The 16,159-nt window shown below is 58.2% G+C and overlaps 1 protein-coding gene across 20 annotated transcripts in view; it reads right to left on the reverse strand.

Moving 5' to 3' along the window:
* IQSEC1 (IQ motif and Sec7 domain ArfGEF 1) overlaps nt 1-16,159 on the reverse strand; it is a 352,756-nt gene that overhangs the window by 24,876 nt on the left and 311,721 nt on the right. For all 20 annotated transcript variants that reach the window (XR_011496628.1, XR_011496626.1, XM_070493483.1 and 17 more), the window contains exons 4-5: nt 3,689-3,850; nt 1,328-1,450 (exon numbers count right to left, since the gene is read on the reverse strand). Coding sequence is in view for 18 of the 20 variants with exons in the window: in XM_070493483.1 (XP_070349584.1) it covers nt 1,328-1,450; nt 3,689-3,850 (285 nt within the window). In the remaining 2 variants the exon portion in view is untranslated. The remainder of the gene's footprint in view (nt 1-1,327; nt 1,451-3,688; nt 3,851-16,159) is intronic.

The following is a 16,159-nucleotide window of genomic DNA, read 5'->3' on the forward strand; positions in this document are numbered from 1 at the left end:
CCCCTTCTCAGGTTAGCCATGTCCCAGTCACCTGTAGCTGAGCTGTCAGCGGCTGCCCAGGGTGGGAGGACCGCATTCTCCAGTCTCTCTGGAGCTGGGGGCAGCCACGTGGCTAAGTGCTGACCACTGGGATGTGAGCAGACGGGATGTGGCGCCTTAAAGGCAGGGTGTGCCCTCCACGGTGTCCACCCTGCCTGGAACAGGGATGTGACAGTGGGCAATGGACCTGCCACCTGGGACCCTGAGATGACAGGAGCCAAGGCCTCCTCATACCAGCTCAGATAGAGATGCACTTCCATGGAGTTTCACCCACGGCTGCTGGGGCATCTTTCTTATGGCAGCTGAACCAAGAGCCTTGCTAACACATGCTGTCTCACTAAGTCACCTATTTACCACCGTCCTCACTGCCTCAAACAGTTCCCCTACCCCCACCCCCACCCCTGAAAGGGCCCCTCCACTGGTGACCTTGTGGAGGGGCGGGTGAGAGGGGCGGGGGGGGAGAAGAGGAACCAGGTGGGGCCCTGTGACCAAGGCCTACATCTAGCAGGCAGCAGCCATCGGAGCTTAGAAGATGTGGCTTCAATTCCATCTTCTCCGTTGAGTGCTGCCCCCTCCAGGAAGCCCCCCTGGAAGCAGGTGGCTGAATGTTCCCCTTCCAGGGCCTGGGGTTTTCCTTCTGCATCTTCGCTCCTCCGTGGCTCCACCACCGGAGCTAAGCCTGGAGGGCTGCGCCACTGGCTGACTTGTGCCTCCTACACCTAGCACGCAGGATCCTACACAGCCAGTGTGCACACAGTCCCAGATCCAAGACTGCACAGTGACAGCCGACCTTGACTGCGGGCTCTCTGTCGTGCCAGGACTGGGCTAAGTGTGCCAACATGTCCTGAGTGGGTCAATCCTCCCACACTCTCTAGGGTAGGTGCTCTTGTTATCCCCACTCTAACGAGAGAATGGGAGGCACAGAGAAGTTAAGTAACCAGTGCAAGGTCACAAAGCTGGTAGTGAAGAGGGTGTCAGAAGGAGGCTGTGTGAGTCACTGTGAGAGAGCAGCTGCCCCTTGTGAATGACCAGATAAGTGACGACAGACACACTCATGAAGAAATGATGGCTCACGAGGACTTGGAGGAAGACAAAGAGTGCTCAAAACCCTGGCTCCAGCGCAGTGCCTGGCACCCAGGAGGGGCTGCTGCCTCATCCCAGCAAGTTCATGGCCACCCACCCTGCCTAGGGGAAGGGGAGGAAGGAGGCTCTGGCCCTTGAGCCAAGGGCCTTCGAGCCCAGGACCTTCCTCTCCCCGACACCCACCCCGCTATGCCAAGGCGCTGACCTGAACGCCTCGATGAGCCGCTCCACCTTCTGAGCCTCCCCCTGGACCCGGATGTGCGCCTGGAACTTCCTGAGGGCCTCGTCCAGCTCCATAGCAGAGAAGTCCATCTCGTCTACCACGCAGCTGGAACAAGAGACAAAGGCCATGTTAGAGCCCTCTGCCCGCACAGCCTCTGCCAGTCCTCCTTAGGCGAGGGGAGCACACGCGTGCAGAGGGGGTCAGTGCAGGGAGGGGCCTGCGAGCGAGGGGATAAGGAGCACGCTCCACCCTCACGAGGAGGAAGTGCAGGCCCCGGCACTAACGCCATGCAGTGACCGCACTGAGCCTGTCCTCGCACAGCAAGGATACGGGGAGAGGTGGCGGGGTCTCGCTGGGGTTTAAGGAGCATCTCAGAGGGGCTGCGCCATCCCCGTCTGCTGAGGAGGCAAGCAGGGGGTGAGGTGGGGCTTGGAGAGTCGGCTGGTTGGTTCCACTCTTATCACAGTCCCACCCCCAGGACAGCCTGCTCCATCCTCCAATCAGGACCCCTGAACAGAGAAGGTGGGGTTTGCACCAGGGACCCACACAGCAGGTTCAGGTGTCTGTCTGTAACAAAGCCGTGGCCACTCCTGGTGGGGCTGCAGAGGCCTCGGCCATGGGGGGCCTAACATGCACTCCCAGGGCTCTCCCTCTACTGTGGGCGATGGGCTCAGACAGAACCTGTGGTACCCTCCTTTTCTGAGGACTCAGGACCCTGGGCAGCAGTCTTTTGGGGTTGCTGCAGAGCAGCTGCGAGACCGGGGCCACACTGGATGACCTACTGACCAGCACCCGAGGGGGATGCCTGCTGGGGAGGGTCGGGGGTCTCGCAACTTCCTGCGGCTGCTGCTATTTTCTGATCTGAGGAGAACAATGCATGGATTTCCTGCGGGCCAGGAGCCAGCGGGAGGGGGCCATGGGGGAGCGCAGGAATGGCTGCAGGGGTTGTGGGGCTGGACCAAGACGGTCTTGGGCCTGATTCCCTAGGAGCTAATCTGCCTCCTTGAACCGTCTCCTTACTCCTGCTTGATGGGGGAGGGGCGCTAATAATGCAGCAGGCTTTTCCCAGCGAGGCCCGCACAGAAACACTGAGCAGGTGGGCATGCCTGGCCAAGGAGGGGCACAGACGCCGTTCTGCTGGGTGCCAGCCACTTGCCAGCCACCACCAAAGGCCTTGGCTCACTGCATCTCCTGCACTGGTGCCTGCGTGTGCAACCGAGCGAATACACACATGCATGAATGTGTGTACATGTGGGTGTGTGACTTCGGAGTACGTACATGAGTCTGTGTGTTGGGGTGGGGGCACCAGGCCAGTTCCCCCTCCTCTGAACCCAGGGTTCCTCACCTGTGAAACAAAGAGGCCCCAGCACCCGCCTGCCTCCTCCCAGGGAAGCAGGTGACACAGCAGGTGCATGCGGCCAGGTCCCTCCTCACTGCAGAGCAGGCCTGGCCCCGGGGCCTGCTGCCTGCCCCCTCGCTTGCTCTTTCACCTGATGAGGCAGGGGCTGCACAGGTGGAAGTCACTGCCCTTGTCACTGATGGCTACCTCTTTACCCTATTTTGGTTTCGTTCCTGGCCTGCCAGCCTGGGGTCAGCCATCTCAACGTGTAGCTGCCTAGATCAGAAAAATCCTCAACAGGCCTGGGGATGTTCCCCCAGGTCCTGACAAGGGGTGAGCAGGACCCTCATTCCAAGCCATCTTATCCCACTGGCTTTGGCTTTTCATCTGTGCAAGGAGGTTAGCGACCCCGACACCCACCCCTGTGGGTGAGATGAGGACACAGGGCCTGTACACCCCACCTGCTCAGTAAACAGGGTCTAAACGCGGGTGCCTTGCTACTCATGACAGTCTTAAGGAAGAACAGAAAGATTTAGGGTACATCCTGGGTGGCACTTCTCAAAACTGTCAGCAGCCTCCAGAGAACTGGAAGCTCACCTTTCTGCAGGGCTGTCTAGGTGGTTGGGGTGCGGGGTCGGGAGGTCGGGGTTAGGCTCTCACCCCCAAATCTCCCAGCCAGCAGAGGCAGGAGGCGCTGGGATGGCTCGGCCGACTCCCCTCCCATTCGCCCTCAAGGTGTGTTAGGATTGGGGCTGGGCCCTGCTGGAGCGGGACAGAGGTGTGGGGTGCGTGCGGGGGGCAGGCAAGGTCGGCATCTGAGACACGGTGCCCAAGGGCAGGTGCCCAGGTATGTACCCGACAGGGTGTGATGTGCAAATAGGGCACCTATGTGTGAGCACGTGTTTAGGAGCAGAAAGAGACAAGGGGAGGATTTGGGGCACGTTCCACAAGCAGGGCGAGCCCAGGACTGTGCACAGGCACACGCCCCCCAGCCCAGCACTCACTCCAGCACGTCGCGGTTGAACTGCTTCTGCCGGTTGCCCAGGAACTCGCCAATCATCTGCCGGCTGAGGCCCTTGCGCTGCAGCAGGAAGTGAGCCACCCCCACGGGCGTGTCGGGCACAAAGCCACGCTCAACGAGGTACTGGACGCCCTTCTCAGGCTTCCTGCGGGGGAGACAAGAGGGATGCTCAGCCCCGGTTCCTCCCAGTGACCCCTCCTCAGGCCCTCGAGGTGCCCCAGCCAGTGCTGGGAGACCGTGGGCTACAGGCACCCCGTCCTGTCCCAGCCTGAGTCCGTGACACGGGGAAGCCAGAACTGCCCAGACCTTGCACCAAGAACAGGCTGGGACTGGGCCAGCTGCAGGGGCACAGCTGTGGGTGCTGGACAGGGACCCTCCCCCACCGCCTCGAACTGCCCCAGATGCCTACCCGAATATACAACTGGCCCTCTGCCTGGTCCTCGCTCCCCTCTGCATAGAAAACACCACCTGTGCTGTACCTCTAGGCAGACTGGAACCCCCGGCCCCGCACACGCCAGCCTGCCCACCGAGAAGACACCACGGTTTCCATCACCTGCTAAGCCTTGACTCTGTGCCATTACTGTCTAAGCAGCACACACACCAGCTTACTCCTCACACTGCTCCTGGGGTCAGCAGTCCCGCCACCTGTGCTGTTAGGAACCCGATAGCTGCGTAAACCTTGCCAGGGGCCTCACTCGCCCTTGTCATAAGGACTCACTGAGTTAACACAGTCGGGTACCTGGAACAGGGTGCGCAGTCAGCACTGCGAAGGGTTCTCAGGATCGGCCCCAGCTTACAGGAGAGGCAATGGGGGTGGGTGCAGCCCTGCCTGGCAGTCACAAGGGCTTCGGGGAGGGCTGGGCTGGCCCCCAGGGCTGAGGGTGTCCGCCCGCACCGGGAGCCGTGGGGCCAGGTAGGGCCCAGGTGGGCTGTGGGGAAGGCAGGCCTAGGAGGCTCCTTCCTCCTTCTGGGCCTCTATCCTCTTGCGTGATACGCCACGAGCTCGGCTGACCTCACAGGGAGGTGCTGGTGGTCAAAGGAGACACGGTGGCATGTATTTCCCCCAGAGGGCAGGTGTCCTCCTCCACCAGCCTCAGAGCCTCCGACTGGCCTGGGGAGCTGTGGAGCCCTTGGGCTGTACCTGGTCCCCATGCCAGGGCAGAGTCAGTGGGTCAGCCACTATCTGGGGGCCAGGCTGTACCCCTTGCCCCAGCAGGTAGAGATCAGTACTCTGCTGTCCCCTGGGCACATGGAGGTGAGGACCAGTGACTACCTGCTCTGAGAAACCACACAGCTCTCGGTTGACCATGGTGACCTGCAGATACTTTATTTCCACGTGCCAGCAAGCAAAGCTCCTGCTGCAAGGTGGCCTGCGGGCCTACCCCAGCTGGCCGGACCCGACCTTGCCCTCAGCAGCTGGCAGGGAGCAGCTCCGGCATAGCTGGGTCCTGGCGCACAGGTGGGGACAGAGTGGCCCCGTTCCTCCCCGCAACTCCAGGGTCTCCAACCAAGAAGCGCCCCATGGCCCAGGCCTCTCGCCATTTGGCCGCTAAGGCTGCAGCCAGGGAGGTCCCACTTCCTCACTGCCCAGCCCCATGCTGGCCCCCACAGGACCCCAGCCCATGCCCACCTCCCCCTCTCTCAACTTGCAGGCCAGGGGTCACCATGGCTAGCCCACAGACATGTTCTCTTTCACAAACACAATGTTAATGCAAAGAATTCTGGGTAATTGCCAACGTTTAGAAATTGAGAGTGCTCATACAGAGTCTGGATTCCCAACCTCCCTTGGAAAATCAGACCATCTGGCACCCCTGGGCCTGTGCTCCTGTGTGGCCATGACGGGAGAGCTGGGCTGGGCATCCCCCACTCGGGTGCCCTCCATCACCCACCCAACTGCTTGGCCCCTTGAGGCCCCGATATGTGCCCTGGTCCAGGCCCAGCCAGTTCCTGCTTCCTCCTGCTTCCCCGGGGTGGCTGCTCTCCCTTCTCTGTCCCCGTCTCCTCCCTCCTGTGTTTACACACCAACGTCACACAGCATCATGGACTTCCAGGATGCAGGCCCCTCCACCCTCAAGGAGCTCAGGGCGCAGTGGGAGAGGGAGTCCAGCCGTGGGAAGGAGAGGCTGTGCAAGGGGCCGTGGGAACGCAGATTCTTCACCGATTAAGAAGTGCCGTGTGCCTCCTCTGCGCCAGGCACCGCTCTGGCAGACAGGAGCGAGCAGCGCCAGCTGTGAACACCCAGCACAACGGTAGGCTGCAGTCCACAGTCTGAAGGGCAAAGGGACTCAGTGAGGCTGGAGGGCAGAGGTGAAGCAGAGAGGCCTTCTCTGAGCAGGTGACACTGGACAGCGACCAGAGTGATTAAGGAGCTTTCCGGGTGGAGGCAAACACAGGATGCAAAGGCCCTGGAGCAGGAATGGGTTTTGCAGGATGAAGGGCCCACGAAGCTGCTCCAGGGTGGCTGAGAGTAGGGAACATGGGGGAGGGGGAGAGGAGGGCAGTGGGGAGAGCCGGACCACACATGGCTGCGCAGGTCACAGGGGAGTCTGGTCATCCTGAGCAAGATGAGAAGCCCTGGCGTGTTCTGAATAGGGCAGTGAGAGGACCTGATGTCCACGTTCTAGAAGCTTTCTGGCTGCTCCACAGGCAGCAAGGCTAGGTCCAGGCTGGGAGCCTGGCTAGGAAACTCCTGCAGGCGTCCAGGCAGTGGGGCAGGAGGTGGGGAGCTGCAGCCAGTTTAGGACGTAGTTTGAGGGTAGAAATGACACTATTTGTGGATCTGTGTGTGAACCCGACGGTTCAGCTTTTAGCCTGAACCGAATGTGGGAGAGGTTGATTCCAGCTGGCAGGTTTCACTGCAATGTCACAGGAGAGAGAAATCTGAAATGACTGGCCCTTGACCAGTGACCAGGAGCTTGCCAGGCAATTGAGAAGAAAGGTGTGGCAGGAGGTATAGGTGGGGAGCTGGGGCAGGTGAGATGGGGAGGCCAGGAGGGGCCCCGGGTTGGGACAGATGTGGCCAGCGAAGGGAGCCTCTGAATGGCGCTACACAGGGGAGTGACGTCCCCGAGGCAAGCAGCCAGTGTGCTGGGCATCTGCTGGGGTGAGCCCCCTGCCGTCAGGACCCCCGCTCACCCTCAGCAGTACAGCGAGGCCCTTCTTGCCCCAAGTGTGCTCTCGGGGGCCCATCCAGGTTGCGGCCCTGGACCCACTGGCTCCCTGGCAGAGCTCCACGCGTGTCCTGCCACGCGTCACACACAACCACCTGCCATGTGAGGGGATGCAGGGGCGTGAGCCGTTAGTGCTGCCCGCCCCCTGCCCCTCCTCCCCTCGTGGCAGTGAGGGCCATGCCATGTGCTCTGGCCAACGCACCGTGAGCAGAAGGGGTGCGCGGAACTTCCCATGGGAGCCGTGAGACCCCCTACAGCACCTTCCCTCGTCACAGAGAACCGAGAAGCCCACATCAAAAGGACGCCTCTGACCATCTCCTCCCTCAGAGACTTGATGAGCAGAGCCCCCGGCCGACTATGATGAATGAGGCCATGACAGTGACAATAACTCGTGTTGCGTTAGCATGGCAGAGCCCCCCAAGACCGGCAGAGAAGGGTTCCCGGCTGGGGAAACTGGGTCGCAGAGTGCCATGTTCCACCCCCAGGCACAGACACGGCTCCGGCTCCTCCCAGCTGTGGCTCTGCCTTCTTTTCCTACAAGGGTCCACAGGCCTGCAGACACATCTGCCTGGAGCTCCAGGCTCTAGGGACTGACATAGCTATGGCCTGGGGCTCATCTGACTCTGGACCCTCAGGGCCCAGAAAGGGGCTAGCCCACGCAGAGCACTCCCAACAAAGATAAACAGCCCATGCTCCGCGTCCAGGCTCGGGGAAGACGGGACTCTCGGAAGGGCTGCCTCAGCCTGTGTCACCAGGACTGTTTTAAAAGCTTCCAGCCACTCAACGCCTGCAGGATGAGTTCCAGGCTCTGTTCATTCCATAAACGTTTACTGAGGGCCCACTTGGCGCCAGGTGCTGTGCTAGCATACTGTTGGTCCAAACCAAGTCCCCATCCTTGCAAAACATGCATTCTAGCTGGAGTGCAATAAAGGAGCGATATAAACTCCCAGGACACAGAGATACAGCACAGGTGCCCAGGGCGTGGCCTCAGGATTCAGAAGCCTGGGCTCAAATCCAAGCTCCACTTACAAGCTGGGTGATCTAGAGGAAGTTATTTAACCTCTCTGTGCCTCAGCGTCCCCACTTGTATGATGGAGACAGCAACAGAGTACATGGCAGAGTTGCTGTGAAGATTAAATAAGTTAATGCCCGTAAGGCCTCAAAAAACTGTCAGTTCTGTAAGAAAGGCAATGCTTTCTTCAGCTGTGAGAAAGCGACGCTGCAGTGCCCTGGAGAAGGAGTGGACGTTAGCTGGAAGGCACAGGGAGTGACAGTCAGGACAGGCCCCCTTGGGGAGGTGGCACTGAACTGGGAGCCACGACGAGGGGCGCTGCTAGAAGGAACAGCCAACACAAAAGCCTCATTTGACAGATAAGGAAATGAGGGCACAGGGAGGTGAGGCAGCTCGGCTCCAGGCTGCCCAGTGAGAAGAGTGCCGGGTGCTTACCCGCTCCTTGCTGTGAGAAGCCCCTAAGATTCACTGCGCCCTCCTCACCCCAGCACGGCTGACAGTCCGCTCTGCCCAGCTCTGTGCAGCCTGCTCTCCCAGTCTCTCCCATTCCTTCTTCTCGGGCGTTCCTGACTTCCACCCTCTGAGGCTCAGGATCAACAGGTGCCGAGTGCGACTGTCACCATCCACAGCTGACCCGCTGCTGCACTCTGGGCCGCTGTCTCCCTGAACGGCTCCAGCAGGACAGGCCTGGCTGGGAGAGTCCAAGATGCGTCCCTGCTGTCTGCTGCCAGGCTGGGCGGGCTTTTCTCAACGTCAGCTGCTGATTCAGAAGCGGCTGTGACAGACGAGCGCACGCAGACCACACCAGTGGCTTCCCTCACACGCATCTCTGTCCTCGTGCCATGAGCGGTCAGTGGTGATGCCGAGCCTGCAGGCTTTTGTGAAGGCAGTTACAAGGCTGTGTGCCATACTGAGGACGCCCACTTGCTGGAACCCAGTGCTGAGTGCCTTGCCTGCTCTTTCCCCGGCAAGGGGCTGGAGGGTCAACGACCGGCTGCTCCTGTAGCTTTTAGTTTCTCGAGCAGCTGAAGACAAGTGGAAGTGGGCAGCTGCCCAGCACCTCCTGGCCTGGCATCCAGCCGGCCTCCGGATTTCCCTCCCCACCTCGAGCTCCATTCTCCTGATGCAGCAGGCTGACCTCACTCCCAGCCTGGCCAGTCAGAGCCCTGTACCCTGCGACCAGAGTGAGCGGTTCAGAGAGCCAGCAGGAGCCGACAGGGAGGAAGAGCTCTTTCCCTGCCGCGTCGCCATGGGGTTGGACCAGGAGCCTGGGACTGCTGGTGGCCCTTTTGCTGGGGTGGAGGACCAAGGTGCGGGACAGGGCCAGCTCTGGGAAGGCATCCGAGAGATGACCAATGGCTTTTCAGGTCCATGAACCAGTAAGGCCTCTTTACTGAAACCAGTTTGCCTGAGTCCCTGTCGCTTGCAATGAGAAGCCCTGATCAACAACACAAGGGTCTGATACCATAGTGCCCGGGGTCCTCTGTGGTCAGGAGGCCAACCATCCCAGTGACTGCTCTCAAACTGGCCACAGGGTGGATGGACTCACAAGTTCGGCACTCAGAGAGCCCTGCACATCTGGAATGTCCTTCAACTTGGCAATCCAGGCTCTGGGCCCTCCCACGTCCTGCAAGGAAGTGGCTCCCTTCCAGCTGCTCACACACCTCAGGGCCAGCAGGCTCACCACCTCCTCAGACTGCTTATGTTACCCAGCTCTGACTTTTACCAAGTTATTTCTGATATTGCGAATCCAAGCTGAAGGTGGCTGCTGGGGTCTTCCTTGCACTTGTCCCAGAGAGAAGGTGGAAGAATTACCCTCTAGCAGGCTGGTCTGCCCTGAGGGACCCGGCACCTGCCACTCCAGACTCAGGACAGGACCCCGGGGGCTCTGAAGGTGGCTCATGTTGAGGGGAATGGGACCTAGACCTCCCAAAATCCAGCTCAAAGTGCTCCTAAGAGAGCCAGTCATTTGAACTGTCAGCACTACCAGCAACGGCAAATAGCCTGGCACAGGCACTGGGTCCACCAGAACCCTGGAGCCAGCACTTCTGATGCTGTGGCCTGGCCCTCTTTGAGTCCTGGTTCCCTAGAGCCACGCCTCACAGGATTACTGCGAGGAGTCAGTAAGATGATGCACGTGACGTGTGTAGCACGGTGCCTGGCACTTATTACAGATCTATACAGGCTGGCTGTCGTCACTGCTATTTTCATTGATTACAACGAACACGTTACATGCAAGCAGCACGGAGCTGGAGTCAGCAGATCGGGAGCCTCACCGCAGCTCTGCTGCTTCCCGAGAGAGGCTGGCCAAGCCCTGCGCCCTCTGAGCCTGCTCCCCTCGCAGGTAGAGTGCGGCTGGTCCCCGTGGATAGAGGTGGGGTGAAATCTCGGAGCACCCCTGCCCCGACTCACAGCAGTGTTCCTGCCTCCCTCCTGTAGCAGCTCCAGCAGGCACCAGGCATGCAGAAAGGAACGGCAGGCAGGCTGGCAACCAGCAGCTGGCAGCCCCAGGGGTCGAGCTCACAGAGTAAGGCCTGCCTCCGAACATAGGCCCTGGGCTGGAGGGGACTTCAGAGGCCCCTGTGAACAGCTCCCAGCATGAGCAGGAGTCCCAGTACACCATCACACCAAGTGGCTGCTGAGGCCCTGCTTACATGCTCCTCAGAGATGAGGTGCTCACTCCCCTATGAGGGTGCCTGTTTCATCACAGGGCAGCTCTGGGGATGAGGACACTCTTCCTGAGGTAGGAGAGGTCTGGCCTGGTCCACCTGTGACAAAACCAGCCTGGGCTGCTACACCTGGGCCCATGCCAGGCAGTAAATGGGAGAGGTGTGAAGGAAGGGAGACGGACATAGTAAGGCCTGCACCCCTAAGCACGTGTACTGGGTACAGGAGCAGGGGATCCTGGGGATCTAAATGCCCTCCGGGGCAAGCAGCCGACAGGCGGAATGAGGGTCCTGCTGGGCGCCCCCCAGGGCTGTGAGGTGCTGACGCAGCTCCTGTCCCGCAGCCCGAGGACCACTACTCCAGGGCTATGTGGCTCCCACGAGTGCTGTGGCCGTGCCTCCTGGACTCAGTTCCCAGATCCGTGGCCCAGCGAGCAGGTGGAGGGCACAGGACTGCGCGCATGGGAGCAGTTCCGACACTGGATTTTAAGAGGATGTGTTCAGCAGTCAGGTGGAGGGTATGAATTCCAGCCTGGACACCTACCAGCTGCGTGATCTCAGTTCACCCATCTGTAAAGTGGGGTTACTCCTATCCCACAGGAGAACATGACTTAAAGCATGACAGGCTTTTAGAACAGTGCCTGGCACATGGTCAACTCATCAAAGTGTTAGCCATTCTCAATATTTCCAACTGCTCTATTCACCAAACTGCCTGTGGGGTGTTCCTGAAGCCCCCCACCCTTGGCACTGGCTCTGGGCACAGAAGCTGTAGCTAACCACAACAGCTGCCATTCACAAGTACCTCCTTGAAGGCAGGCTCTGGGCGAGGTTCTTGGCTCCACTGCCTCTAATCCTCACCAGGCCTGGGGGCAGGGACCTTGCATCCATAGTCCACGTGCAACAGGGGAGGCCCAGAGGGAGCGGGGCACTGCCAAGTTGCAGCTGAAGTGTGGCAGAGCAGAAGCTGAAAGCCCCCTGCCTCTGGCTCCTAGGCCCCCACCCTCCCCTCAGGGCTGTGAGCCGTATGTGGCCCCCCGGCTGGTGAAGGCAGATGCTCGAGGAACGTCTGGACGTCAGGCAGACAGCTGCACCCCCTCTAGCACCCCAGCGACGCCCCGTCCTCGCCAACCTGCATCACTTTCTCAGGTTTTGTTTGTACCCCCCTTGCTGGCTCCCTTGCCCACTTTGGAGACATCATTCGGACCCTCCTCACACCCCTTGCAAGGGTCTCTGTGTCGGGGAAGCTCACGTCTGGGAGTGGGGGAAAGTAAGAGCTGTCTGGGAGGCTGGGTAGGCAGTCAGGGGTGTGGGGCCTCCTCAGGGGTTGGGGGCTGGGGAGGGAGGAAGATGGTGGTATGGGGGGGGACAGGAGACCCACAGGGAGCAGAGGTAGGTAGACAGTGAAGAGGTGGGAGATGGCGCGGAGGGACCTTCTGGGGACGGAGCCCGGCCTTGGGTGGCAGGACTGCTCAGAGTCCACTAGGATCTCTGGCCCTCGGTCACCCCCAGCTGGCAGCTCCAGTGCCTGCTGGTGGAAAACCCGCCACGTTGCTGCCCAACCCTTGCAGGCTCCTGCAGCGGAACTGGGGCTCCATCTACTCAGAGTTTAACCGCCAGCCCTCTGTGGCCCTGGTGAGGCTCGGCAATGGGCATACGTCTGTGGAAGGGCTTTATGAACCAAAAAGCTCGGAATCTGTGGAAGAAAGGTGCTTGATTGTTTAAATAACACAGTTTTGGAAAAGCAGTTTCTCCTTCAATCCTCCCAACAACATGAGGTGTAAACCGAGGCCCGAGGTGGTGAAGGTTGAGCTGGGAGGAAGGTGCTCTGTGACACACTCAGGCCCTGGAGCCCCTGACGGGCAGGCGGGCTTGTGCACACGGGATCTGACAGCTGCCGCAGGGGAGCCGGCCCACGCCACTCTGCCCCACACGCCACACGGGCCAGCTCACTGCGTCTGGACTCTCAGTGCTCCAGCCCAGCACTGTGCCCCGGCGCATCTGCGGCGACGGAGTCGTTCTAGACGGCACTGCAGCGACAGTAGCCACTGACCACATGTGGCTGGTGAGCAGCGCACTGTGGCTAGTGCACCTGAGGACCTGGACTAATTTTACTGAACCTTACACTCAATTTACATAGCCGCCTGTGGTTGGACCTCACGCAGTAAAGGCTCAAGTTCCCCCAGGCTAGTCTCTGAGCTGAAGGCGACTCCAGTGGAAAGCCCAGGTTTTCCCTGGGTCTTGATGAGCTGATTCTGAAACTCATGTGAGAAGAACACCTACCAAGAACAGCCAAGACAATTTTTGAAAATAACAAAACAGGGGTTTTGCCCTAATAAGAAAATATACATAACTACAAGTCTGACGCTGGCAGAAGGATAATAACACAGATCTCTAACCCTTCGCGGGGGCTGCACGGGACCTTTGCTCCCTCCCTGAAACGTCCCGGGCCTCTAAAGCAGGGCCCGCCATACAGCAGGTCTCAACAAACATCTGCTGAATGAATGACAGGATCCAGGCACAGACCCACGTTCGTGCAGGAATTGGGTGGAATTTCAAGTCGATAGAGAGAGGGCGGACTGTCCAATAATCTGTTTGGAGACAACTGGCTAACCCCCATAGAACAATAAAAGCTAGACCCTCACTCACCTTGCACCATTCCCCAAAACAAACTCCAGGTTAAAGTCCCGAAGGGTATGAAACAGAACTATACAAGTACTGAACAAAGTATTTCAAAACCATACTAGGACCTGGGGCAGATCCCTTTAAAACATAACATGAAAAACTAAAGTAATAAAAAAAGAAAACACTGATGACTTGACTAATTAACACTAAAATCTTGTATAGCATGGTGACTACAGTTAGTAACACTGTACTGTATCATATATTCAAAAGTTGCTAAGACAGTAAATCTTAAAAGTTCTCATCACAAGAAAAAAAATTTGTAGCTATGTGTGGTGACTGATGTTGACTAGACTTATTGTGGTGACCATTTTGCACGATATACAAACATTGAATCATTATGTTGTACACCTGAAATTAATACGTTATATGTCAATTAGCAAATCTCAATTAAATGCAAAATAAATTAAAAACTTCTGGTAGAGGAGAGAGCATACACAAAGTTAAAAGGTGTATAATTAAAAATCATTGAGTTCTACATTTTTTTTTTTTTTAGATTTTTTTTTTATTTATTTTTTTCCTTTTTCTCCCCAAAGCCCTCCAGTACGTAGTTGTATATTCTTCGTTGTGGGTCCTTCTAGTTGTGGCATGTGGGACGCCGCCTCAGCGTGGCCTGATGAGCAGTGCCATGTCCGCGCCCAGGATTCGAACCAACGAAACACTGGGCCGCCTGCAGCGGAGCGCGCGAACTTAACCACTTGGCCACGGGGCCAGCCCCTTGAGTTCTACATTTTATAAGGATGAATTTTACGGTATGTGAATTATACCTCAAAAGAAAAAGTCAAAAAGAAGAAAAAGACAAGTGACGGACAGGAAGAAGACGTTTGTAATCACAAAGGACCAGTATCCACAACATACAAAGAACAAATCAAAAGGACTACCTGACAGAAAAGTGGGCAAAGAATACAAACATGCATTTTATGGAAGAGAAAACCCAAATGGACAAAAGACACACAGAGATGCTCTGTCTTAGAAGCAAGTGGGAAGAGGCAAATTAAAACCAGCGAGAGGCCACACCTCTACCTGCGACAGGGTGCGGGGTGACACTGAGTGCTGAGTGTGGGGAGACGGGCTCTCAGGTCCAGCTGCAGAGAGGAGACGGGTAGAGCCCGCTTCTAAAGAGCAAACTGGCAGTTCCTACTTCGGTTAAAAGCACAGCGAGCGAAGCCCGGCAATCCCACCTCTCGCTCTCTTCCCTGGAGACCCTCTTGGGAGCGTGTGGGAAGAGCAGATCCACGCTCACTGTCCTATCGTTGGTAGTCATGAAAGGGCGGAAGCAACTGGCCAGATAAATAATACGGATAGCCACACATGGACCACTACGCAGCAGCAAGCAGAAACGAGGTGGTCCATGTGCACCGACGGGAAGACCCACAGAAACCGCACGGCGACTTCACTGTAAGATAGCATGCACAACCCCTGCCCGGATAACGCCAGCAGGGGTCACAGAAACCGTGCTGATACTGGACAGAGCTTACCGTGTGCCGGGCACTGCTCCAGGCACTTCACACACTCACTCATTTCCAACTCCCCGCGCCAGACAGACACCACTGGCCTCGGCCCCACAGCACAGATGAGGCCCTACTGCAGGAGGCTGCACTGCTCAAGGACATACACAGGGGACGTGAAGGGCCAGGGTCTGAACCCGGGCTGCTGGCCCCAGAGCTGTGTTCCGAACCACGGCTGTCTATAGAGCCTAGGAACACACACACGTGCACAGGACAAAAATCTGGGAGGAGAGACTCTGGAATGAGAGGCATCAAAGGAGATGTTATCCTAAGCGGAAGGCCTTCATTTTCTACCGGGAGTGTATTATGCACATAATTAAAAACTAACAGCTAGGCGGCCGGCCCCGTGGCCGAGTGGTTAAGTTCCTGCACTCCGCCTTCGACGGCCCAGGTTTTGACCAGTTCAGATCCTGGGTGCAGACACGGCACCGCTCATCAGGCCGCGTTGAGGCAGTGTCCCACATGCCACAACTAGAAGGACCCATAGCTAAAAATATACAACTGTGTACTGGGGGGATTGGGGGAGAAAAAGCCAGGGGTGTGGGGCGTGGGGAAGAAGATTGGCAACAGTTGTTAGCTCAGGTGCCAATCTTTACAAAACAAAACAAAACTAACAGCTAGAAAGAACCTACAGAGACTCAAGCTGGCTGGTTGGGGGAGACTGTTTGTTCTGGCCTCCACTTGTCCACTCAGCTGGGACTCCACCAGGATGCAATGCCTGTCAGAGACGAGGTGAGCTAGGCATGGGGACACCCCCAGGTTACCCTGGCCTCCCCCAGCAGTTTACAGGCCTGGGTTTAGGGTGACCTGGGAGCGGCTGTGCCCAGGAGCAGGCGGGGGCAGGCTTGTGGGACAGAGCTCAGGATGGGCTCAGCAGCACGTGACCCTCCCTGTCCAGTGTGCTGTTCTGGCCACAGCTCGCGTGGCAGTGGAACTGGTTGGTTCTGATGTGCAGAAGGCCCCGGGCAGGTGGAAGCCTCAGGAGAGAGCACTCCTGGCAGATGTGAGGTGTCCAAGACCCTTAGTTCTTAGCTGATTGAGGACCAATGACCCACAGCCCCCTGGCCACCCCTCGTGTGAATGTGCTGCGCCCTACACCCACCTCCTGAGACAGGCCTCTCTGACTCCCTCAGCCGGCACTTCCATTGTACCAGGACGGCTCAGAAATGCCCCACATCTCCCCCAGTCTAGAAGAGGAAGCAGGCAGCAGGGAAGTACAGCAGATGTGTGTCAGGAACCACCGGGCAGGCTGGCCACATCCCCTCTACGTCCCCAACCCTGGAGGAGTCAGCACCAGGCCAGCGTCTGGTGACCCCAAATCCTGGAAGCCTCGTGAACGGAAATGATGAGAAATCTGAGGTTTAATAAGCAGAGTCTGCCAACGCCCCTCCAAGGGAGTGCTCAGCCCTCCTCCCTTCC

This window comes from Equus asinus, chromosome 21 (assembly GCF_041296235.1).
Source record: "Equus asinus isolate D_3611 breed Donkey chromosome 21, EquAss-T2T_v2, whole genome shotgun sequence".
NCBI classification, from domain to species: Eukaryota; Metazoa; Chordata; class Mammalia; order Perissodactyla; family Equidae; genus Equus; species Equus asinus.